The sequence below is a fragment of the Equus przewalskii genome, chromosome 14 (assembly GCF_037783145.1).
Source record: "Equus przewalskii isolate Varuska chromosome 14, EquPr2, whole genome shotgun sequence".
In the NCBI taxonomy this organism is placed as follows: Eukaryota; Metazoa; Chordata; class Mammalia; order Perissodactyla; family Equidae; genus Equus; species Equus przewalskii.
This window is the reverse complement of record NC_091844.1, coordinates 68058592-68084010: the sequence shown is the minus strand read 5'-3', so window position 1 is coordinate 68084010 and position 25419 is coordinate 68058592. Positions and strand designations below refer to the sequence as shown.

At 37.8% G+C, this 25419-nt stretch overlaps 1 protein-coding gene across 6 annotated transcripts in view; it reads right to left on the bottom strand.

The window, feature by feature from the left end:
* RBKS (ribokinase) overlaps nucleotides 1-25419 on the bottom strand; it is a 90233-nt gene that overhangs the window by 46408 nt on the left and 18406 nt on the right. For 5 of the 6 annotated variants that reach the window (XM_070572972.1, XM_008535564.2, XM_008535566.2 and 2 more), the window contains exons 2-5: nucleotides 18791-18923; nucleotides 7191-7254; nucleotides 6187-6249; nucleotides 3152-3316 (exon numbers count right to left, since the gene is read on the bottom strand). In XM_070572972.1, the coding sequence (XP_070429073.1) occupies nucleotides 3152-3316; nucleotides 6187-6249; nucleotides 7191-7254; nucleotides 18791-18802 (304 nt within the window). In that variant the 5' untranslated portion in view covers nucleotides 18803-18923. The remainder of the gene's footprint in view (nucleotides 1-3151; nucleotides 3317-6186; nucleotides 6250-7190; nucleotides 7255-18790; nucleotides 18924-25419) is intronic. The other variant, XM_008535568.2, reaches the window with a different exon arrangement.

The following is a 25419-nucleotide window of genomic DNA, read 5'->3' as shown; positions in this document are numbered from 1 at the left end:
GGGCCTACCTCACAGCATCATGACCTAGAGGAGCAGGGCTGCAGAGGGCTACAGATTCATTTTTGCTGTGGCAGGTGCTGTCTGTTTAAAACCAATGCTTTCATTTTGGGAAAGACAGAGATTTCTGAGACAGTATATTCAAACAGACAGGGGTCTTTTTCCTCTGTATTTTAACAATTGATATATAATCTAGTTATACAGTGCGTTTAATTCAAACTTCACTCCTTGTAAGTATGTAGGACAGAGAAGGGAGTTGTGATAACAAACCCACAGATGATGATGATGACGATGATGATTTTACCATCTTTCTTGTAGATGGAATAATGCTGAATAGCATATATGCAGCCTCCTGGGAAAATGGACAGGACACTCAGCACTCAACAGAACTTTAAGCTTTGCCTGCTCTGCTCTGTGATCAGTCTATTCACACATCGTGACATTAAAGAACTGTGAGAGCTCTCAGCCCAATTCTCTTGTTTCTATAGCAGAAGAAACTGAGGCCCAGAGCAAGAACTGATTTACTTGCATGAGGTCCCCCACTTGCTAGGTCATTGACTCTGAATTTAAAGCCATACTTCATGACTCCCAATCCAGCGCTCTTTTCATTGTACCACTCTTCTCTCATGTGAGAATGAAGATATATTAAATTCATTAAATTCACTCACTAACACACACACTCATGGTATAGAATCTAAGCTGCCTAACTACCAAATCTAACTGGTAACTATCAAATAGGGAACGGCTGAGTTCTGGACAGAGGAGAGTGTCTGCATGTGTGCTTGTGTGTGTGTGTTTTATGGGGGTGAGTAGGGGACATGTTGCTGAAAACGCTCTAGGGTCTCGTCTCTGTGACTTGAGCAGAAAAACACTCAAAGCTTAGGCTACATGTTGGACAATTCTTGGACTTTACTTTCCTAGAGATGCTCTTCGTAAAGGCTCAGTTCCTTGAAATCACTGAGATGTGGCAGTGTGGTCTAGGATACAGACCTTGGGTCTTGGAGTCTGAAATCCTGGTTTCTACACTGACCTTGGTTGAGCTAATTACTTAACCTCTCTGACTCTGTCTTCTCCTTCAATCTAGGAGAATAATGCCTGCCATATCTTTGTCATAAGGTTTTCCTGAGCATCAAATATAAATGAAAGTGCTTTATAAGCTGTAAAGTGCATATAAATACAAGGTATCACCACTTCCAAAATTACTATTTAAGAAAGCTCATGAAGAATTAATAGTTAGACATGTTGGTTCTTAGTAAAAATTTGAGGTAGGCTAGGTGGTCTTTGGCCCACCCTCACCTACTCCCGACCATTTCTGATGCCCAGGGTCCTTCAGCTACTCAACTGGAAGAGCTACCAGGCAAGTGATGGAGGAAGCATTTTTGGACTCCACCTAAATGACAGCCCCAGGTCAGGGTGCCTGCCCATGCGGGTAACTCTAGCCTCACCTGTGAAAGGTTAGATCCTCAACTGTGGTGGCTGTACCTTTCTCTCCTCCACAAGCTGGGTAGGTAACAGGTCATTAGACTAGGACAGAAGAAACAGTGATCTCTGAGAAGCAAGGGATAATAGGAAAAAAAGAGAAGTTATGTGAGAATATGCTTTGACCTATATAAAGAAAGACAGGAGCATGAATGAAGTGGCATGTTGTATTCATATCACCTGATTAAGATGAGTGCAGTGCAGAGAATGCTTATCACAAGCATTAGACTTTATCTGTGACACTCTGAGAAAACGTAACCAAATGGTTTTTGGCTTAGAATTCTTTCTGACAGCTTCGAGACCATTAAAAATACATTAAATGTCAGTGAGAATTTGCCACAGCATGTTGTTTTGCCAAGAGGAAAATTTGTTAAATCAGGAAATACATTTTAAAATTCTCTACAAAATCACTTCAGTAACTTATTTTCCATTTATTGCTATGTAGAACACTATACGCTTTGGGAGAAATCGCTTATACACACACATGAGCGCACACACACACACACATACATTTACTGTTCTTTTTCTTCTTTTTTGTTTTTTAGTTTTGTATCTGGTTGTGAGAGTTTTATCTGGAAAAGTCAGTGTGGTTCTCTCTCTGTTTTCTTCTTAATATAAATCACAGAACTATGGCCACGATATCAAGAAGAAGCCATTGTCTTAGAGTGCTACTTTTTACTTTTTTTGACCAAATGGTGCTGAGATCAGTATATTATCCTAATTTTAAAAAAAGAAGTGAAAGGGAGAAGAAAATTGGGATTTACTGAGGCTTAATACACCATGCTTGGCATCATATTTTATTTTATTTCATTCTTAGAACAATTCTGTAGGGGAGTATTTCTATATGCATTTAACAGACAAGGCTCAGAAAAATTAGATAATTCTGCTAAGACCACAAAGCTTAAAAGGAATAGAAATGAGATTTTAACTCAGGAGATGCTTTCCCCAATAGTCAATGGTGAAAAAGAAGCAAATAAAAAGAAAGTATCTGGAGTTTTTAAAAGTTTGTTATTTGCTGGGGGTTAGAGAAGGGGAGTGGGTAGGAGAAGAGATGAATCAAGATTAGACATGGGTTGATAATTGTTGAAGCTGGGTAATGGGTTTCATTATACAATTCTATCTGCTTTTGTATATTTGAAGATTTCCAAAATCAAAGGTTAAACAAAACAAAAGAGCTGCTTAAAGGATGTTGACAACATAGAAAATATTACATATAAATAATCTTTTGCTGTTTATAGAAAAGATAAAATTTTACAAAAAGGAGAAAGAACTAATCTTCAATTCTTACACGTGTTTATCAAAATGTACCTGGGCAGTGATTGTACATGACATGCAGCTTAACCTCTGCTTCTCAGAATGGAAATCATTCCACTACTTAGAGTGTATCTTGGACAACGGGCTGCTTCAAAGAATCTAGTTACTACACGTAGTATTTCTGCTAACTGGATTGAAGATTTAGATCGTGGGATATCAGAAATGCTACTCATTATTTTTACCCTATTTGGAAGGTTTTTCTAACATTATCAAGAACCACCAGAAGACAGTGAATCTCACAGATGGGAGAAAGAATATTTTACTACAGAAAAAGTATTGCTTTGCTTAACTTGAAGGGTTAACTTTCATTAAGACAGCGATAAAAGCTTTTATAGAAAGAATGACAAATATGTAAAATCACCTCCATTGCTGTGGGCCATTGTCAGGGCTTCCAAAGAAGTTGCTGGAGTTACTTCTAGCTGGCAGATCATGACTTTGGCTCTGCTAATGGCATTGGCTGCTTCCCTCAGGTCTTCAGTATTCAAAAGTAAATTTGCTCCAGCCACAATAACGATGATATTCTGGCCTATAAAGAATTTCTACAGATTTATATTAAAAACCAAGCAGAGCCAAGCAATGATATTCTGCAGTGTTACAATCACCCTTACAAAGTCATTATAAAAAATGTGTTGTATTAATTTTAACATTTCTAGGTCATTCAGTTAAATTTTGTGTTCCTAATGTATCTTCTTTTATAATATCTCTGTAAGATTCAGATCATTCTGATTATTTTGAGCAAAGTCTAAAAAAGATTTCTATCAATATTCTTACATACAAAGAATATTAGCTTAGAAATGATATATAACATACTTTAATATTTTCTTTTATGGGAAATAGCTGGTACAATGTATGTGTTAAAGATTCCGAATCCTAAATGATAGATGTCATAATGATGAGTATAATTAGGAATAAACTTGCCTAATGCTAAAACATAATGCTCTGTAGTATGCAATCAGTTCATGTGTGTGCTCTAGGGTATTTTAAAAAGTAATTTTTTAAATAAAAACACATTTTATAATATCTAACAGATGGAAAATTATACCAGATAACTTAAGGTAGAGAGAGGGATATATGGCCTATACTGTACCGGATCAAACAGAAGCAGTACCGAGGAATCTTAAATACTCAAATACTCATCACTTGGGCCCACTCTCTACAGCTCAACCAAAATGGGGCATTTTATCTGTCGGGTGAACTCAAGAGCTGTGCTGTCCAACATGATAGTCATGAGCACATGCCACATGTGGCTATTGAGCACTTGAAATTGAGATGTGCTTTAATTGTACAATACATAGCAGATTTCAAAGACAGAGTACAAAGAAAACAAGGTAAAATATCTCATTAATTTTTAAGAACATTTTGATTACATGTTGAAAGGATAATATTTTGGATATATTGAGTTAAGTGAATATATTAGATTAAGTTGCTTTTTACTTTTTAAAATGTGGCCAATGGAAAATTTAAAATTATATATGTGGCTTGCATTATATTTCTATTGGGCAGCACTGATCTAGAGGAATGAGTTGCAGCAGTTATTTTTTGTGCTCCAGGCTGCTTGTGCTGATCTTGTATAGACATGACCTAAAATTACCTCTGAACACAGAACACATGCTAGCCTATCATCTTACCACAGATGTGCTGGTTGGCCACAAGGAGGACTGAATAAAGTGGGATGGTTCGGCATAAACCCAACCTCATTACTGGAAAAATTCAAAGTACCCACACACTGAAAGACAGCTTACCTCCTTCCTTTTCTCCTTCAGTGACCTCATTCTCTCTGCTAGAGTCAACTGCTGCTTCTGTGTTGCTGACTCCCAAATCTACATTTCTGGCCTGGCCCTGTCTGATGAGCAACAAGCCCAAGACTACAGCTGTCTGGTGGACACTGCCATATGGCTAGCTCATTTCAGACCTCAAATTTAACTTGTCAAAACTAAACTCTTTACTTTGCCACTCACTCCTTCATTTAAAGGAGCTGATTGTCCCCTCTCTGGATATTTGCATTAGCTCTTCTACTATGATCTAAACGCTCAAGGAGGGTATTACAATATGCTATAAACCAGACAAAGTCTTCCATAATAGGTGCTCAATACACAATATTAAATTATATCTTTGCATGGAAAATGCAGTATTTTGTTACAGAGATGAGGAAGAAACAGAACTCAAAGATATCCTTAGAACACAAAAAAGAGGTTTAAGACAGGGAATGAGCTGCTGCTGGCAGCAATAATTACTCAAGATAGAGTTTAAAGTAATGAACACAGATTGTCTATTGTTAGAAGGAAAACTTTTATCTACTGTCTTTAAGTGGAATACATTTTGTTGTTATTGCAACTGTGGGATCACCAAGTAGAGCTAAAAATACCATATCTTCTATGAGAAATGATCTTGGATAACTGCATTATAAGTAAAAGACATCTTGTGACAAATCCTAATTTAATACAAGGCACGCTGACTATCCATCATGTACTAGGTTCTGTCCTTGGTGCCCATGAAATTCCTTTTGAATATTAATTCTGATTTAAAAAATCGTATGTAGGTGTTTTTATACTTTAAATAGTTGGCAGAAATTATGAAAACTTTACTTGAGGGTAAAGGGAAGTTGCTGGTTTTTTTTCTTTTTTCTTGGTTGAAGAAGATTCGCCCTGAGCTAACATCCATGCCAATCTTCCTCTATTTTTTAGTATGTGGGCTGCCAGCACAGCATGGCCACTAACAGAGTGGTGTAGGCCCTGACCCAGGAACCAAACCCGGGCCGCTGAAGCAGAGTGTGCCGAACTTAACCACTAGGCCACTGGGGCTGCCCTGGAAGTTGCTGTTTTTAAAGACAAATGTTTCAACTATCACAAAGCCTTGTGACAGACATAGTTGTATATATAGACTTTGAGATTTCATTGCTGTTTAAAGAGCAGACAAAATTGAACACTAACAATAAGTTAGAAGTAATTAGTTGCTGCTCGCTTAGTAAATATTCTATAAATATGATTCATCAACTTTCTTGTGCACCTATCTATTTACATTTATTTACCTAGTGTAACTGAAATGACAGATGAATACTTAACTGTTTTAGAGACAAATGCCAATTCTGAGTTCACATGAAGGGTAATGAGACATTACAGGATATAAATATTATTTACAGGATATAAATATTATTTTGAGGCAACTATAATACTTCATATGTTTAGATGGATGATTTCATATTTGAATGATCAACCTGGGAAGTATGAAAAAAGCAAAACATTTATATTTAGATCAGAAAGACCATGCTTTAGGCCTTGGAGTGGTGGGTTTGGTAAGAGATCCATACATAGGATTAGGGTAAAAACTGATGCTTCTGCTCTAGTTCTGGAAATGAACTGTTTTATGAAATGACACTCCAATATGTGAAACACATACCTTCATTATCGACAATTATTGAAGCAGCTCCTGTTGCAGCATCTTTAGTTTGATATGTAAATTCTAAAAGAAAAAAGGAATTACAATCACATATATACAGCCTGGCATGGATAATCTATTTTATCAATTTCAATGCACTACTAATCCTTGGGAAAACTTTGAACCTTTAACCATCTGGAATGATAAAAAAGAAATAAGTATTTAGTGCTAATTTATACCCAGCACCTAAACAATAAGGAAAACAGAAGTCTTTACACTTAGTTGTACCTTTTCTCTACATTAGTAACAACCTGGCAAACCACCCCACTTCCAATTCCCCCAAATTATTCATAGTTGTATACATATGCATTTTTCTAGACCACCATATTTCATTTCTTCAGTGAAAGAAATGACAGACTTGAGATGAAAGATTAAAGGTTAAACCTATGAAATGAACTTGTTTGATTTTCTTCATTCTCATAAACTTTGCATCTCATCAAGAATTGTGGGCTGGTATGTAAATGGAAATGTTGATCAGGCAGCCTTTGGCAGCAGCAAAGAGCCTTGAACTGGAGCCAAAGACCTGCATTCTAGTCCTGGCTCTAGCTCCAACTAGCTGTGTGCTCTTGGACAAATTCAGAACCAATCTGGCCTTCAGTTTTCTCTTTTGTGAAATGATGGTATCTGCCTCAATGGTTTCTAAGATCATTTCCAGCTATGACATTTGATGACTTTTCTTAAAGTATCTTTTGTGAATGGAGCACCTGTTTTCTCTTGTCACCTGCTTTGGAAACATTTCTACGAGATAAAGTTTTGTAACCTCCTATCATTTTATTCCCATCTGGAGGAATGTACAGGCAAGAATTAACCAGAAGACATTTAAGCAAGCTTTGTCTGTGTCGTGCATAAAAATTCTCTGGTCACTAGGGGAGGATCTAATGATTCTATTCTATATTCAACTTTTCTTGTAACCAGATCCCAGATGAAAGTTATAAAAACGAACTGAAAAAAAGATGAAATTTTACCTGTAGAAATATCATTCTGTTTTAAGTTTTCTATATAATCGTTGCCAAAAGAATCTTTGCCAACCTGTACCAAAGAAATGATGAACGTTAGATCTCTTACATTTAGTAAAATGCTACAATGTAGCTTTTGCAATACTTAGCATTTTAAAAGGGCATATCTGCACAGTACTTTATAAACACCAACTAATTAATCTTCTTAATGTAAGATGCTAGACTTGATTTCAGCCCAAAGAATTGTTATATATTAATGTTCCACTTATATCCTGCCTAAAATGTGAAGCATTTAATGACTGTCACAAGTTCTATAGCTTCAGTCTCATTTTGATCTTTTCAAGTGGAAATTCCCACCGAGACAGAGCTGTCCACTATCGACAATCCTCAGTATTTATTAAGAATCTCAGTTGTTTGTACTTCACTATAAATGAGGGCATCTTAGTAATCACTTGCCTGGCGTTTTAGAATCTTATTTTCTCCCCTGACCCTGACATGAGGGGCAAAGAGGAGGGAATTTAAAGAGCCCTAGCTAACTCGGGTAACTGGGTGTAGTGGAATTCTGCTGCTTTTGCATTCCTAGTATCCGATCTAGTAATGATACTTCGATTTTTCCTTTGGATACCCATTCCTCTTCAATTCATATACATTATTAAGGTGGCACATTTGTTACAATCAGTGAACCTATGTTGACACATCATTATCACCCAAACTCCATAGTTTACATTAGGGTTCACTCTGGTGGTGTATATTCCATAGGTTTTGACAAATATATATGTAGACATGTATCCACCCTTATAGTATCATACAGAATAGTTTCGCTGCCCTAAAAATCCTCTGTGATCTGCCTATTCATCCCCCCCTCCCTTCCATCCCCTACCAACTACTGATCTTTTTGCTGTCTCCATAGTTTTGTCTTTTCCAGAATGTCATATAGTAGTTGGAATGACACAGTTTAGCTTTTTCAGACTGGCTTCTTTCACTTAGTAACATGCATCTAAAGTTCCTCCACATCTTTTCACGGCTTGATCACTCATTTCTTTTTAGCACCGAATAATATTCCATGGTATGAAAGCACTGCAGTTTATTTGTCCATTCACCCACTGAAGGACATCTTGGATGCTTCCAAGTTTTGGCAATTATGAATTAAGCTGCTGTAAACATCCATGTGGAGGTTTTTGTGTGCTTGCCCTCCTATTTTTGTTTTTAATCAGCTGTCACCATTTAAATATTAGGACACTTCACAAAAACAAACCAATTTCCAGGAGATTCTGAAAATTAGAGCTTCTATAAACATTGGGCCCACATTCCTGCAAAGCAACCCAGCTAGAACTGCCCCAAAGGTGAGCACACGCTCTCTAGTTTACCACAGCCCCCACCTGGCCTACTGCAATTTATCTTGCCTGCTTGGCCCCTGTAGGCTTTCAGGCTTGCCACCTCTGAACTCTACTTCTACTTTTCTATCCTGCAGGTGAGCACTTTGTCAATGGATTATGTCTTTACCCAGGTCTCAGCCACTCCTGATGTGTCTGCTCTTCTGCAGAAAATTGTTTCTCTGGATATATCAATAGAAAGAAACCTAGAGATGCACTTGGGTCAAGATCCTTAATAAGTGAAGATAATATTTTCTGGTAAGCTTCTGGATTGTCTAGATCAGGGTTGAAAAATTTTTTCCTGTAAAGGGCCAGTTAAATAATATTTTTGACATTGCAGGCCATATGGTCTCTTTTGCAACAATTCAACTCTGCTGTTGTAGTATGAAAGCAGCCAAAGAAAATCTGTAAACCAATGGATGTGGCTGTGTTCCAATAAAACTTTATTTCAAAAATATGTAGTAGGCAAGATTTTCCCCCTGGGCCATAGTTTGCTGACCCATGATTAAATGCCACTTCTGATACTTTCTTGCTCAAAGAACACTTTTCCTTGTGCTCCTTTTCTGGATAAAATACTGATTAGGTAATAATCTCAAAAACAACATAAAAAATTCTTTTAAAAATTATTTTATTGGGGTCATATTGGCTTACAACATTGTGTAAATTTCAGGTGTACATCACTGTGTTTCAGCTTCTGTATAGATTGCATTGTGTTCATCACCAACAGTCCAGTTTTCATCCATCACCATACATATGTGCCCCTTTACTCCTTTTGCCCTCCTCCCACCTTCTTCTCCTCTGGTAACTACTAATCTATTCTCTTTATTTATGTGTTTTGTTTGTTTATCTTCCACATATGAGTGAAATCATACAGTATTTGTCTCTGACTTATTTCGCTCAGCATACCTTCAAGGTCCATCCATGTTGTCACAAATGGCACAATTTTATCTTTTTTTATGGCTGAGTAGTGTTCCATTGTTTATATATATCACATCTTCTTTATCCATTCATCCATTGATGGGCACTTGGGTTGCTTCCATGTCTTGGCTATTGTGAATAATGCTGTGATGAACACAAGGGTGCATACATCTTTTTGAATTATTGATTTCATGTTCTTTGGATAAACAGTAGTAGAATAGCTGGATCATATGGTATTTCTATTTTTAATTTTTTTGAGAAATCTCCATACTGAAAAAATATATAATAATTTCTTATTGGCATAATTTCTATCTCTACAATGATGAGTGTCCACTGCAAAGCGTTGCTGTGGGGAGAGTTCCCTGATGGAAGGAGGTCATTTACTAGAGGTTTCCTTCATGGGAGGCTGGCCACTTATCTACCAGGTAAGTGCCAAAGCATCCTATTTCTTAGGTCAGAGATCATACCAGAAACAAATTCTTTGTTCTCTCATCTCTTTTTTTCATTATTTAACTCTCTCCCATGGGCAATTAAGAGGTTATATAGTTGGGAAAGTATCGTTATAAGAAAGTTGTAGAGACTAAGAAAAAAGGCCATCCCTAGAAGTGTGGGGCCTGATACAAATTAGAGTGAAGAAACTTCTCTAACCTTTCCTATCAGTTTTATACAGGCGAAATCTGTTTAAGGTGGATGTCAAGGGCAGGTGATAAATGGTGGTGATAATACAAACATTAGGAAGTGCAGGGGTTAGGAGGAATCGTTGGTAGGGAGGAGGAACCGAAAAACATGCAGCTTTACCCTCAAGAAACTTATCATATTGGAAGGAAAATAAGACACAGAGAGGCAACTATAATACCAGGTAGAATATCACGTGCATCAGAGGCATAACTAGGCAGGGATCTCATGCTCAGGGTAATTGCATTTTGCAAGCTTGCTGCAGTTGCTCAGAGAATCACCTCACTGGCTATATCCCTCTGTGATGGTTATGGTTCCAGGTTTATTCTAATAGTGATTTCCTGGCAAGTCTGTTGTCTGGTCTTCTAAACTCTATGTGAGGAGTGGAACAAAATACTTTGCTTTTACCTTTGCTATTCTTTTGTCAAAAATAAAAATCTGGTAACTGAAAAATAATGGAAAAGTAACAACACTGCTGAGGATGAAGAGAAGTCAACTCCAGCTCCATTATTTTACATCTAGGTTGTTGTGATACATTACAAAGTAAAAGAAGTGATAAAAAGCCTAAGAATAGGAAGACAATATTTTCATTTGTGTCATGGAAGCCCCTTCACACTAGCTTGTGTGATTTGGGGCAAGCCACTTTAACTGTCTGTAGGCCTCAGTTTCCTTACCTGGAAAGTCACAGCAAGTTTGCTGTGAAGATAAAATAAAATAATTACGCATGAAAGCATGTTTAAAACTGTAAAGGATTAAGTAAGGGTTTGGTGCTATCATCACCATCATCATCATCGTCATCATCAGGCTGCTTCTCTTGGGGGAAGGGGCAGGGCTACTGCTGCTTGGATTCAATCTTACAAACTACTTTCCTGCACATCTGGTTCTTCCTGCTGCTTCTATTCTTCCTGCTGCTCCCTATTTTCAAACAGAAGAGCACTTGATCATGGAAGAAAGCATGTGGGTGCATTAAATTATTTTTAAAATGAGACTGTATTACTACAATTATTCTAATAAAAACATATCTCCATTAATGGCTTGCTGTAACTAATGCTGTTCAATGTAATCACGTGTGCTGTTACTTTCCTGACAATAATACAGCCAACTCGGAGGGTATCTATGCCTTGGGAGTAACAGTTAAGCTTCAAGTGGATCTAAATCACACATTAAAATGTGGACAAAAAGCATCAGAGATCTGAGTCCTATTTCAAACAATCCTCTTTTTCTTTCTGAGGAAAGAAAGAAATTAGAGTTGCACAGATGACATGTGTGATGTAATACTAAAAGAATGCCATCTTCTCTATTTTCTCACCCTCAAAACCTCTTACACATTCATTTATTCTTCTGGACTTACTTCAAAAGAGGTTGAGAGAAGTGAACACCTTCCAGTCCCCTTTGCTTACTTCTGAATTCAAATGGAAGCCTCTTCCCCAGCAAGTGGAAATTGACAAGCAGAAGTCAGAAGAGTAGAACCCAAGGAAAGGTGTCATTCGTTGCTTGCCATTGAGAGCTGAGTCAAAAGTATCTTGAAAATGAAAAGGAAACAAATGAAAGCCCCTTGAAATAAGGACTGTTATAAAGGAAACTTCATAGGTATCTTTGGAGGCTTCCTTATTTTTCTGGTCACACTTTGGCTATCAAATTGATATGAAAACTTTAAATGTAAGTATCTTGGCCATGAGGCAAAATGGTGCATATGGAAGTCAGGAAACATAGAATCTAATTTCAGTTCTGCCACTATCAAGCTAATTAAAATTCTTTGCTGCAAATTGTTCCATCTGAGCCAGGCTCTAGAGTGGGACTGGTGTGAGATATCTCTGGCAGGCATGAAACCAATAGTTCTCAACCTTGGCTGCACGTTAGTATCTCCTGAGGAGCTTATTAACATCTTGATGCCCAGGTTACACCCCAGACCAATTAAATCAGACCCTCCGCAGGTGGGACCATGGCAAGCTCCCCAGATGATTACACTGTGTGGCTTCCAGTTGAGAACCATTGATTGCAGGATTAAAGCTGGAAGAGTGACTGTGAAGCTTTGTGTGGAAGAAATGAAGAGGGAGAGCACAGTCCCCCTTGGTAATGCGTTGGTAAGTCAACTAAGTGGGAGCACAGAGAAATGTGACCTGCAGAATCTGCTGGGGCCGAGGGCCCTACCAGTGTCCAACACTGGGATCAAGGTATTGTAAAGACCAAAAGATTTTCTTGGCTTGTGTTTGCTGACTCCAATCTCATTTTGACGTGGCCCACGCTTGCTTCTCTTGCTTCTATCTTTCTAAAACTCATATTTGGCAAAAATGGATTTCTCTGTTTTTCAAAGTGGTCAGTAGAGGCACTATTAATTTGATATTATCTTTTGACTGGGTCCAAACACTATGTGAATACAATATATTCATTCTATGTCGTTGCCTTATGAGAACACAGAAGTCCTTTCCTCTCTCCTCCACCTAATCAAACCTCATGCAGCATTTTTTTTTTCTTGAATAAAAACTTCATCTTACGGCCTAACGTCTTTATTCTAGCCCTTGTTAATTCTCTCATTTCCAGAATTCCTAAAGCATTCCTAATGGATGCCATATAATTAAACATTTAATTGGATACCATCTTATATTGTTTGCCTAAACAATCTTCCTTCAAGTCTAGTCTTCCTAAAAGCTTACTGGAAACTTTAGCTTAGCATCTACTTATCTGTCCCTAAGCCCTGTGCGTTAAATGTTCTAAAGTATTTGATCATCTTAGTTGCCTGTTCTTTTTACTTGGGTCTATTTATCATTCTTAAAGAGACATGACTGCAAGCACCCATACTATTCTAGTTGTGGCTGCAGAAAGGTCTATCCAAGGTTTTGCTTCTAACAGCCCTCTTGAAAGCACTCTCACACTCTTTTGGCTGCAGCAGTGAAATAGTTTCGGGCAGAAAGATTCTGGCAAAACCACATAGTCTGAGGTAGGCTGTGTGAGCCTGTTCTGGGTGAAAGAAGCCAGGTCTTCAGCATCTCTGGACAATCACTTACACTTAAGATAAGGCAACTCACAGAACCCCAGATGCTCTTAAGGAAATCCTGGGCTCAGCTCTACCCTGAATATTACACAGCAGCACTGTTGAATGGAACTTTCTGCAATGATAAAATGTTCTGTATCTGTGCTGCCCAATATTGACACTTGAAATACAGTCAGTGTGATTGAGGAACTCGTTTTTATTTTAATTACAATTAAATCTAAACAGCCACATGTCGCTAGTGGCTACCATATTGGACAATGCAGCTATAGAGAGATGTGAATTAGGATCATGGAAAACAAAAGGGCTGGGTTTATCAGGAGCAAGAGCATTTCCTTCAACTAAGGTGCTTTCTTTACTTTTTCCCTAGGAAGGCTCTCTTTGCATTAAGGGATAGCCAGTCAGCGGCTTCCACAGTCCAGAACTATGACCTGATGCTGAGGAGGGTAACTTCAGTTAGCATATCATAACAAACTTCTATATTTCAAAATGGTTGAATGGGCTGCTTGGAATCCTTGAATGGCAGAAAACATCTAGAATTCCAGCCATCAACATATATTTGAGGTAAATAAAACATAGAGGACCAAGATATCTTACCCAAGGTCACACGAAATTGAATATTCTGCTAAAAAGGTTATCACATATATTAAAATAGGTTTCCCATTTTCAAAGTTAGAATACATGAAAATATAATTAACACTAAAACTGAGTATAATTTAATTTTTGTGATTCAAGACATTTGTGACTTTTCAGTGCCTGAGGATCATAATGAATAGCAGGTTTAGAAGACTAAGCCGCATTTGTTTTCATATAACAAAACCCAGCAGTAGTTTTTTTGAATAAATCTCTCATATTAGCTTTTTAACTTGTCATTTGTGGCTTTATCATAAAAGATGAAAGAAGAATACATAAAATTCTACTTTAAGCTTGCTGGTTGTTTATATCCTAGATAAATGGATGTTTACCTTAATAATGGCCTTTAATATACAAAGTTAATGTTACAATCACTATTATCAGGCCTCCTTTTCTGAGAGTGGTGGTGAGTTTGTGGTAATCCAATTATTTCTTCCATTCTTCCTATATAAGGCACCTTTTACTTATTTGATTAGGGTCATTGAACCCCTGAGTGTGGATATATGGGCAGGCATTCCAGTCAACACAGCCAACTAGTTGTAGCCAGTCATCTTTCAACAGAGTTCAGCAAACAGATTTCACTTCATTATATATTACCTGGAAAGGCCCAGTGACTAATTTTTGATCTTTGAAAATTAAAATCTCAACGTACGATCAGTTGATTGTCCTACAGGAATCTAACAAAACATTTACCTTTTTGGTTAAGATGATGGGTACTCCAATACACTGCTTTTCAAGCTGGGGTGAAGGCTCAGGTTTCTTCCCCCCTTCATTTTAAATCCATTGTAGACTAATAATTTTGTAAAATACAACAACAATGAAATGAAAACAAAAAAGTTACACAAAATACAAGGCCTAATTTATTATTACTATTATATTCAACAGTGATAGAATTACTGTCAAATTGCTATAACTGCTTCTAACCATTTACTCTCAATTTCTGTACTGTCCAGACCAGCATCAGTTTGCACCTGATGACTAGATTTTGAGTAGCATTGCTCTAACATACTGCCTCTGTTACAGAACTTCAGACCTGACCATTCTGAAAGGGAAACAGAAAGCTACTTGTATTAGAGAGTTTAGATAGTCTCCTGTCTGAAGGAAGTAAAACCAGGTAATCTCTTGAAGGTCCTTCCAGTTTGCTGATTTCTGATCTGGGTCATTTGGGTCCATGCCTGCTCATGGCTTCTTCCACCTGCAATGGAAGGAAGCAGGGTCTCTGGGCTCATCTTGGGCCACTGCATATTGAGCTCTTTATTCTACCATGGTCCTCCTGAGCTGCCAGTTTTTGATGTTTAGAAACAACTTCTTTTTCTCTAACATTTAGCATGAGTGGAATGGAGGAGGAACAAATGCTTAAACAAATCAGATGAGGTCTTATGAAAGGTGTCCTAACAGGCTCTTTGCCCTGCCAAGAAGACTTTGATTTTCTTTTTCTTTCTTTCTTTCTTTTTTTATTGCCGTAACATTGGATTATAACATTATATAGCTTTCAGATGTACATCATAATGTATTTCGAATTCTGTGTAGATTACATGATGTTCACCACCCAAAAACTAATTATAGTCCATCACCACACATGTGTGCCTAATTGCCCCTTTTGCCCTCCCCCTTCCCCCTTCGGTAACCACCAATCCAATCTCCGTTGCGATGTGTTTGTCGTTGTTTTTATCTTTTACTTATGAGTGAGATCATGTGGTATTTGACTTTCTCCCTGTGACATATTTCACTTAGCATAATACCCTCAAGGTCCATCCATGTTGTCACAAATGGCTGGATTTCATCATTTCTTATGGCTGAGTAGTATTCCATTATGTATGTATACCACATCTTCATTATCCATTCGTCCCTTGATGGGCACCTAGGTTGCTTACAAGTCTTGGCTATTGTGAATAATACTGCAATGAACATAGGGGTGCATCATTTATCTTTATGCATTTGTGTTTTCAAGTTCTTTGGATAAATACCCAGCAGTGGAATAGCTGGATCATATGGTAGATTTATTCTTAATTTTCTGAGGATACTCCATACTGCTTTCCATAGTGGCTGCACCAGTTTGCACTCCCACCAGCAGTTTGAGGGTTCCATTCTCTCCACATCCTCTCCAACATTTGTTGTTTCCCATCTTGTTAATATAGCCATTCTGACCGGAGTGAGGTGATATCTCATTGTAGTTTTGATGATTTTCTATGATATCTGCCTGGATGTTTAATCTCCAAACATCATCTTCAATTATCCTTGGAATGTAGTTTTGGCCCATGACTCAGCTGAATATTGACCACACAACTCTTAACTACTTGAAGAGTTTCATTATACATGTTTCACTGTACACATATTGATAGACTCTTGCTTAATCATCCTTGTCACAATATCTTGACAAATACTTCTCCTCAGCTTAATATAAGATGTTTTGCATGTGCCATCAAACAGGCTTACTTCATCAGAGCTTGAATTTTAGTTTGTTGCAAGGCAGTAGTAGGTAAGTTAATGTTGCTAAGAAAACTATAGGAAATTTTCTACCTATTTTTCTTTTGCTCCATCTGTTCATTTGTATCTTGAGTAATTTCGTGATTTTGGTTTCTACTTGGAACTTGTCATCTTTAAAAAAAACTGCTATAAAGCAGTTTGGCTAATTTGCCTAATAAAATATATTTCACATGGAAAGAAACATCATGATTAATGGATAATATCTATTATAAAAGAGATTTTACTTTTCTTCCTAAGAAGTCTAAGAACATTATGTAATTTGTTTAAGCTTAAATGAATCCATGTCTAAAGGTTCCAGATAATCTTGGCAATCTGTATAGGTTTTAGCTGCAGCCACGTTTTCTTTTCCTCTGTGTAGACACCCAGGCTAAATTCCACTGTGTAGCTAAACATCAGATGACTAGATCGGGGGTACAGTAGATATAAAGAACTTTCAAAATTGTGCTGGTGAGAACATGAACCATCACACACAGACCAGAATAAAACAAATAGCACCTCTGCTTTAATCAACCTCCCAAGTGGAGCATTTCCCAAAATACAGCCCCCTGCCTTCTATTCCTCTCACATACACTCCTATGGGTTCATGATTCATTTCTCAAGTTCAGTTCCACAATTCAAATATTTCTATTTTGCATTTCTCTCTTTGCCTCAAATTCAAAAGACCTAAAATAAAACCAATCTCAAAATCTTCAAGTTGGATGAGATCCCAGGGGACATCCATTTTGACTTTAATGGCTACGTGAACAGCTTTTATAAAGCTTCCAAGAAGGGGTTCTCTAATCTCTCCTTTAACAGCCCCAGCTCTGGGGAACTCCCCTCTGCTCAGGGCAGCCATTTTTGGTACCTTGCTTCCAAAAGCAATTCTCTGTCTAGGTTTTCCCAGCCAGGAAATGATATCATCCTCTTTCCAGTTCCCAAGCCCCCGTAAGTCAGCACCATCTGATTACTCCCCAAACTCTTCATTTCTAATCAAGTATAGGATGGGTCAGCCCTAACATTTTTAATCAGCTCCCTCTCGTGGCCCCATAATTCCTAGCACATAATAGGTAATCAATAGTTATTGCTGATTAATTATTTTAAATCTATCAAGAACTCAACCTTAGCAAACAAAGATTTCTTACTTTGAATCTTGTGCTTCATGCGAGGTTTTTGACCAAACAGCCAGATGAGAATTATATCACGTTAATCATAAATTAGAAATCTACAGTTCATTAGTAGATGAAGTGATAATTATATAGTTTCTACATCATTCAAAGATTCCTGTGGAGAGAAGAGTGCTGTATGCAATGGGAAATGACATTTCAGAGAAATTTTGGTAAAATCACTCCAGTTCACAGGAGAGGGCTCATTCTTTTAAATTTCTCATATTTTTCTTATCTTCTGTTGTGCGGAACCAGTATAGCTTTCCTAAAACAAATAAATAGACTATCTTTTTTGATGTACCAGTAATGCTAACATCTTAAAGTTTCATTAAAGATGCAAAAGTTGAACCTTTGGCAGCCAGTATTGATTTATTTTCCAATAATTTCAGTAGGATGGATAGAAATAGGATTACTGTATTTTACAGGTCATTTCTTTATATACCTGAAAATAGAACTATGCCTAAAGATCAGTTATGTGTAGTTCATTAAGGCCCAGATTCCTTTCTGATCCAAGACATAGCATTAGAGGAAAATAACTTAGAGATGAGAAAATCACCAGTTATTAGAGCGAGTTTCCAAAAGCTCTGTTGCTGCAGTGAAACCTGCTAGAAACAGGATGACTCATGCTGTTGTTTAGAAGCTGGACTACAGAAACCCATTGGAGTAGGCTAATTCCCCTCACTTCTCACACTCCAGTTATACACTCATTAAATTCAAGGAATGCAGCATTAAGTTATTTGAGGACTGCTACTTCCCAGGGGATTCAGTGAGGTAGAAACTAACATAAAGGACAAGGAAGATTACTCTCTCCTACTTAAAATCTTTAAAAACAATGAACTTCCAAACCAATTGAAAACAGGTACTCAAACACATACATGTACATGCATGTTTATAGCAGCACTGTTCACAATAGCCAAAAGGTGGAAAGAGCCCAAGTGGCCATCAATAGATAAATGGATAAACAAATTGTGGTATATACAATGGAATATTATTCAGCCACAAAAGGAAAAAAGTACTGATACATGCTATAAGGTAAATGAACCTTGAAAATGTTATGCTAAGTGAAAGAAGCCAGACACAAAATGTCAAATATCATATGATTCCATTTATAGGAAATATCCAGAATAGATAAATCCTTAGAGACAGAATGCAGATTGGTGGTTGCCAGGGACTGAGGGGAGGAGGGAACAGGGAGAAAGTGCTTAATGGGTAAGGAGTTTTACTTTGGAATGATGGAAATGTTCTGGAACTAGATAGAAATGGTGGTTGTACAACATTGTAAATGTACTAAATTGTTCATTTTAAAATAATTATAAAAAATAAAAACAATGAACTCAAGTCTTAAGCTAGTTCCTTGCCTCTAGAATCCTCTCCATTGTACTTTACACTTACCTTGCACACCATGGACGTCTTTGCTCCAAGCCTAGCAGCTTGGACACACTGGTTGGCACCTTTCCCTCCAAAGCCGATAAAAAACTTATGTCCGTGGATGGTTTCTCCAGTTTTTGGCAAACGAGAAGTAAGACTATCATAATTTAAAAAGAGAAGGGGAAAAAAAGCACATTGGTAACTGCGAACAATTTAAGTTCTTCAGAAGAGACAGGGAAGGTTATCTGATGGAGCTCTAGTCTTAGCAATCAGAAGCAGGGAAGATGACCTTTTCCTTTAAGACCACGGTTGCATCACTATCGAGAATGCATCTGCTTGACAGAACTCCTCTCTCCCTCACTGCCCCACAGCTGCACTATTGTAGCTCTACTTCAGATGACAGTTCTTAGTGTCTGCACTGCATCAGGGTTGTCCATGGGTGCCTCTGTTTTCCATCTCGGGAAACTCTTGGAGGGAAGTAACTTCATATTCCCCCTTCCCAATGCCCAGCACAGAGCTTCATTCACAGCGAGACTTAATAAATGGGACCAAGTTAATGTGTGTTTCTGTATGGGTTTATGTGGTCACTTTAATAAGAAGCAGGAAGTGTACCATGATTCTGGTAATCATGTTCAGGATCTAAAAAGAAGAGGGAAGTTGCAATTCCAGGCACTAAAGAATCTCATGTTTCCTTGAGGGTGGGGTGGAAGTGGTATTTAGATAGCAGGATCAGGTTTCGGTCCTAGTGCACTCTGTATACCACCCATTTCATGTACTGAATCAAAAAGAGCATCTATTTTAAAAAATGGATTCTAAAGAGCTAAAATTTTTAAAGAGTAAAAGTTTCAAAATTTTACTACAGACAATTCAAACATACAAAACTAGAGAAAATATTGACTTCCTCTACGCCCATGCACCCATCATCCAGATTCAACTATTGTCAACTCATAGCCAATCTTGTTTCAGTCTATACTTTCATCGACTTCTCCAAGAGCTAAGGATTTTTACTGGTATGTTACTGCCTAATGAGGATAGTATTAAATGAGGCAAAAAGTAAAAGGTTTATTCCAGGGTATGATTCTCATAACATTAAAAGTAGAAGATGTGAGGAAACAAAACCTTTGAAGGAGAGAAAACTTTAAAATGGAAAAGGAGTTCTAGGTAGAGGGGCAAGTGAAGAAGATGGGCTCAACCAGCATGAGGACTGGTTGGCCACAAAGAAGTGGGCCAAGAGCTGGAGGGAACAGATGGAGAGATGGCAGGTATGACCAGAAAGGTTAATTAGCTTTAGACAGGAAAAAAAGGCCAAGAAAGCAGTTGACAATAGTAAGTCAACTGAGACTCTACTCTGTTTCAGCGGATTAGAAATTTATATTCATTTCCCACAAAGGCTGTGATCTACCTGAAACCAGTATCTTTTTATATTAGAGTAACAGAAAAATGCCAATTCCGACAGGTTACTAACAGCCTGTTTGCAATGGGATGACATATGACTGACGTCAAAAACATGATTGTGGAGGGCTGGCCCTGTGGCCGAGGGATTAAAGTTCTGCGTGCTCTGCTTCAGCGGCCTGGGGTTCACAGGTTCGGATCCTGGTGTGGACCTGCTCCACTCATCAGCCATACTGTGGAGGCATCTCAGATACATAGTAGAGGAAGACTGGCACAGATGTTAGCTCAGGACTAATCTTCCTCAGCAAAAAAAAAAGAGGAGGACTGGCAACTGATGTTAGCTCACGGCAAATCTTCCTCACAAAAAAAATCCTCCCAAAAAACAAAAAAATATGATTGTTTCAATAAAGACCAAGTTTGACCTGTGAACTTCCTTTATTTAGTTCTAAAAGACTCAATAAACTTGGCTAAACTACTCTATTCCCTAGCAATGCACTGTCAAATATGGTTAGTTGAAATTCAAGAGACTCATCAATAATTTGAAAACATCCCACTCCACTCCTCCCCTTTTCAATTCTATTTTTATCTCGGATTCCAAATGCATTTATAGTACTGATGAAAAAAATATACATCTACAAGGTTCACTTATGAAAAAGGTACTCAATCAAGAGAAAAATGGTTTTAATGTAATGTTATTATCCTGTCATTTAATTTAGCAATGACAAGTGATGATGAGATTTTGATTTGCATCAGAAATCTTAAACATTTTAGGATTCTGTTATGAACAGGCAATGATGAGTAATCTGTGTGATTGAGTAACTATGTGAATTCTTGGCTTATTGATGCTGCTACAAACAACATTCATAACAACCTCAAAAAGAAAAAAATATCCAATGTGGCTAAAAACAGGCCAAATAATTAGTAAGACTGTCACTAAAGAAACTTATGACTTCCACTATATTAATACTTGGATGTGGGTCACAATTCACTGGTTTGAATCAAGTGTATTTTTATTATCAACTGTGGGAAATCATGAAAAATACACCATCAGATGATCACCGGGGGGCATGTGTGTGTGGGGGTGAAATCAGAGGCACAGTGTGTGTGTGTCTGATGTGGGAGCAGATGGCTGGGATTTAAACTCATTTCTAAATAACTTATATTAACGCAAGCACTGTGCTTATTTAGCCTTCACCGAAATTCCTCACTCCTTTGGAATTCTACTCTATTCTTTTCCTTCTGCATCTTTTCCCTGCCCTTATCTCTGTCTTCCCTCAATTGTAGACTTGCCCTGCATAAGCACAGGGACCAAGTGTATTATTCTCCATTTTATCCATAGTGCCTGTCACTTCGCATGGGGTTAACAGTTTGCTGACTGAGGGAGTCTTTGTAAGAGTCTCCACTTGTCTCTGAAGGGTAGCAGAATATGCCACCCCAAAATATCCTGCTTTGATATATTGATGATTTTGAACTGTAGGAACTTGAAAACCAGCAAATGCAGGGAGAGGCTTTTTCTGAACTCCACTTATCTGCCTAAAGATAAGTTCTCCTAGAGGAACTCAGGGGTCATAAATCCCCTCGCCAGGAGTCTCATCAACCAGAGGACTGACTCTTGTCACAGGAGAGGAAAGCAGAAGTTAATACCACACACAGACAAACTTCGTCACAAACTATCATACCTCCCATCTATTCTTCTAAGGGCCCATCCATCTTTCCTAAAAATCATTTAATCCTCTCTAACAGGCCTACCTTCCTCTCTCCCCTCCCTATTAAAATGATATTTAATCCTGAATTCTAAGTTCCCTGGGTATCTCCCTGTATGCCTGAGAGATACAGGTTAATAAATTTGTGTTTGTTTTTCTTTTGTTAATCTGTCTTTTATTACAGGGGTCTCAGCCAAGAACTCAGAAGGGGAGAGGGGAAATTATTTTTCCTCCCCTGCATCTCTTTTCCATGTATCTCCTGTATAGCCTCTATTCTTACTTCTAAACTGAGGATGAGGGGGTGTTGATGAATGAGAAGGAGGAGACCGGCAGGGATGACTGTTAATTGTCTGGCAACAATTCCATGTTTTATCAGACCTTGCCCACTGTATTCCCAATATTAACAGCATTCCTCTTTTATAAGAACTGTAACCAGAACTCATAGTATCATTCCTTCATTCACGCATTAATTCAACAAATGTTAAATCAGTGTTTTCCAATTTACCTCCTACAAGGCAAAATAAACTTGCTGACAATACAATAAAATCTAACCCTGATGCGAGTGATACATGAGAGGAAAAACATGCCACAGAACAAGGAGATTAGTATGATCCAATTTATGTTTTTTAAAAGGAAAAAGACCTATGTATATAGTCTCATGATATGTAAATGCATAAAAAATGAAAAGTTAATGACAAGTATCCATGAGAATGGTGGGAGTGGGGAGCAAAAGTTCACGTTTTACTTTATATACTTATGTATGGAGATATATGCAACAGGAACATATTTACGTATTATGGGAAGCCACTTGTTGCTATTTTAGATTCATCAGGACTCCCTGCATCTTTCCCAGTCACCAGTTCTTCCTGGGCTCCAGCTGGCTTCTTGCAGATGCACCCTAACAGAGCCTTGCCCAATGCCATTTCCTCCCATTCCAGAGTTTCTGTTTCTTTATGATTCTTCAGGCTGTTCTGTAGGACTGAGCAACGAGCTGCCAGTAGGGGTGGCCAACTTGAGCACATCAAGCATCTTTGTATGGGCTCTTCTTGTTTCCCTTTCCCTGTCCTTTGCTCTTCTTCCCTGGATTACAGTCCTGAATAGAGTATGTGCACTTAAGGCTTTGCTTATGCTCTGCTTTCTGTTGAACGCAGACTAAGACAGTTTATTGCTTATTTGTTTTCTTGAAAATTAAACGAACTGGAGAGTGGAAAGTGGAGTGGAGAGCAACTGGAAAGTTAGTTACAAATAGGCAGAAGCATTTCTGAATCATAAATCCTAATTTACTTTGAATTAGGCTTTCCTATTTTTTTCTTATTAAAATCATGAAATTAAGGTCAGTTTCAAGAAAGGACCTGCATGAAGCACCATCCCCTGGATGAAAGCACTGCTATGATTCTCTCCAATCAAACATGAAATTTAGCAGGGTGCCAAAGACAGACAAATTAGAGGGCTCCAAGAAAAAAAGACACAGTACTGGTAGAAATACACTGTTGCTACCATTTAAAAATTTAGAATAGTGTAAATTTCTGAATGAGGGAAAACTCAGAGAAAACCAGTTATAGGAAATATGTTTGAATTTAAAACAAATTCGTAGCTTTAAAAATGTCACGACATTTTAAAGCTGGACAAAAACACCCATAAACGTTCATGGCCCCAGTCTTCGAGGCCACCAGATGTAAGTTACAGCCCGCTTGTGTGAGGCAGGAGGCCTGAGCTACTTAGTGATCGCATTACCTTTGACAGCTTTTCCCTCTTTGAACTAGCTTCTTCTCTTGCAAAACAGGTCTAATAATACTTGTCAACTCCTTAAATGCCTGGGTTTTGTGCTCTGAGTTATTTCACTGACAGGTGTTATCAGAACAATTTATCAATTGCTTTTAACTTCTTGACAATGATGTGCTCGTTACAGATTCTCAGAGATGATTCATACCAAAGGAAGGAATGACCTGGTGAAACAGGGACGTTAAGTCTTTTGACCAAAGAGGTCACGCTAATACTGACTCCAGCCAAAAGTCAAGGAATATGTTATTTTGGCTTTTGCATTCCATACTTTCTTCTTCTGGCCACAAGCTTCTTGACACCCTGCATGCCTTTATAAGAGGATATTGTACTATTAGTTATTAGCTAATTAAAATTCATTACTCTCATTTATTATTCCTACTGCCTGTATTCTTCACCCATGTCTGTTCTCCTCAGCATTTGTGTATGTCACATTTACAAGGATGAGAGTAATTTCCAAACCAAGTTAGTAATATCTAATTCTACCTCTGTAAAAAGAACTTAGCTTCCCTACAAAAACTTCATTCTGTGGTTCCTAAACCTAAATTTGCAGACATATACATGATTTATTGAAGGGAATGAAACATGAATTATGCTTTAAACAGTTCTTAACTGATTTTGATTTCTAACCCCTATCTTTTCCTAGCTAACAAGTCTGTGGCTAAAAAGTCGTTTTGTTTGAAGATGCAGCTACTCTTAAATTCATAGAATAGATAAACAATACTCTAGTCAGAAGTAGCCAGCCTTTCAGTGTCACATCTGTGACCCTTATTTATTTAAATTTTGCATATGTGTGAAAAAATGTGCTAGGCACTGGGAGAGCCAATAAAGATGAGTATGTTATGGTCTTCTCCCATGTTATAGTCTTACATGGCTTACTTCATTCACCTCTCTGCTCAAAAGTGACCTCCTCAGAGAGGCCTTAAGGTGGTCCAGACCACCTTATAGGAGATATCTGCTTCTTAATTTAATTTTTGTTAAGTATTCATTCATTCACTCTGACAAGAAGCACTAGGTTTCTGGATCAGAGACAGCCTTTTAATTACTCATAATTGTGTTAATTCTCCATGTCCCAATCCCCCACAGGGTGACATGATGGGAGAAACCTCTAAATAATGAATTTTTGGAGTTTATACAGGACAGCTGACACAGCTGCTGCTCCTCCTCCCCTCCTGAGTAGGGATGGTGGGGAGGGAGAAAGAGGAGAGAGAACAGAACTAACATGACCTACTGACCTTTGCTTTGTAATGTAAACAATACCTCTCAGGGGAGAGGAGGGAAGGTCTCTGGGTTTACAACCCCTAAAGTGTAAATAAATGTGTCTAAGGGAGAAGTCACTAAATCTCTCCAGAGGTCTCTGACTTTCAAGGTCTGTTTGCCATTCAAACATTCTTTAATCCAGGTGCTAGCAATCTTTGCACAGAAAGCCCTGACATGCAGAAATGTGAGAACATTCATGGAGCACTGCTTCCCAACAATTTTCTTCATAGCAGTATCACTGTCTGACATTACAATACTCATTTCTTTCCTCTTTCCCTACCTTCTTTTGGGTTAATGGTACACCATTTCATCTTCACTATTGGTGTGTTATTAATGCTACCCCTTTCTTCTAACAACTGGTTGATCTAGGGTTACAATAAGCATCTTTATCATAATTTTCAAACATTACTATACCACTTTACTTATAAATGTAATTTTCTTTACAGTAGGATTCTTCCATTTCCCCTTCCTAACCTTTGTGTTATTATTGTCATACATTTTACTTCTGAAATGATATAA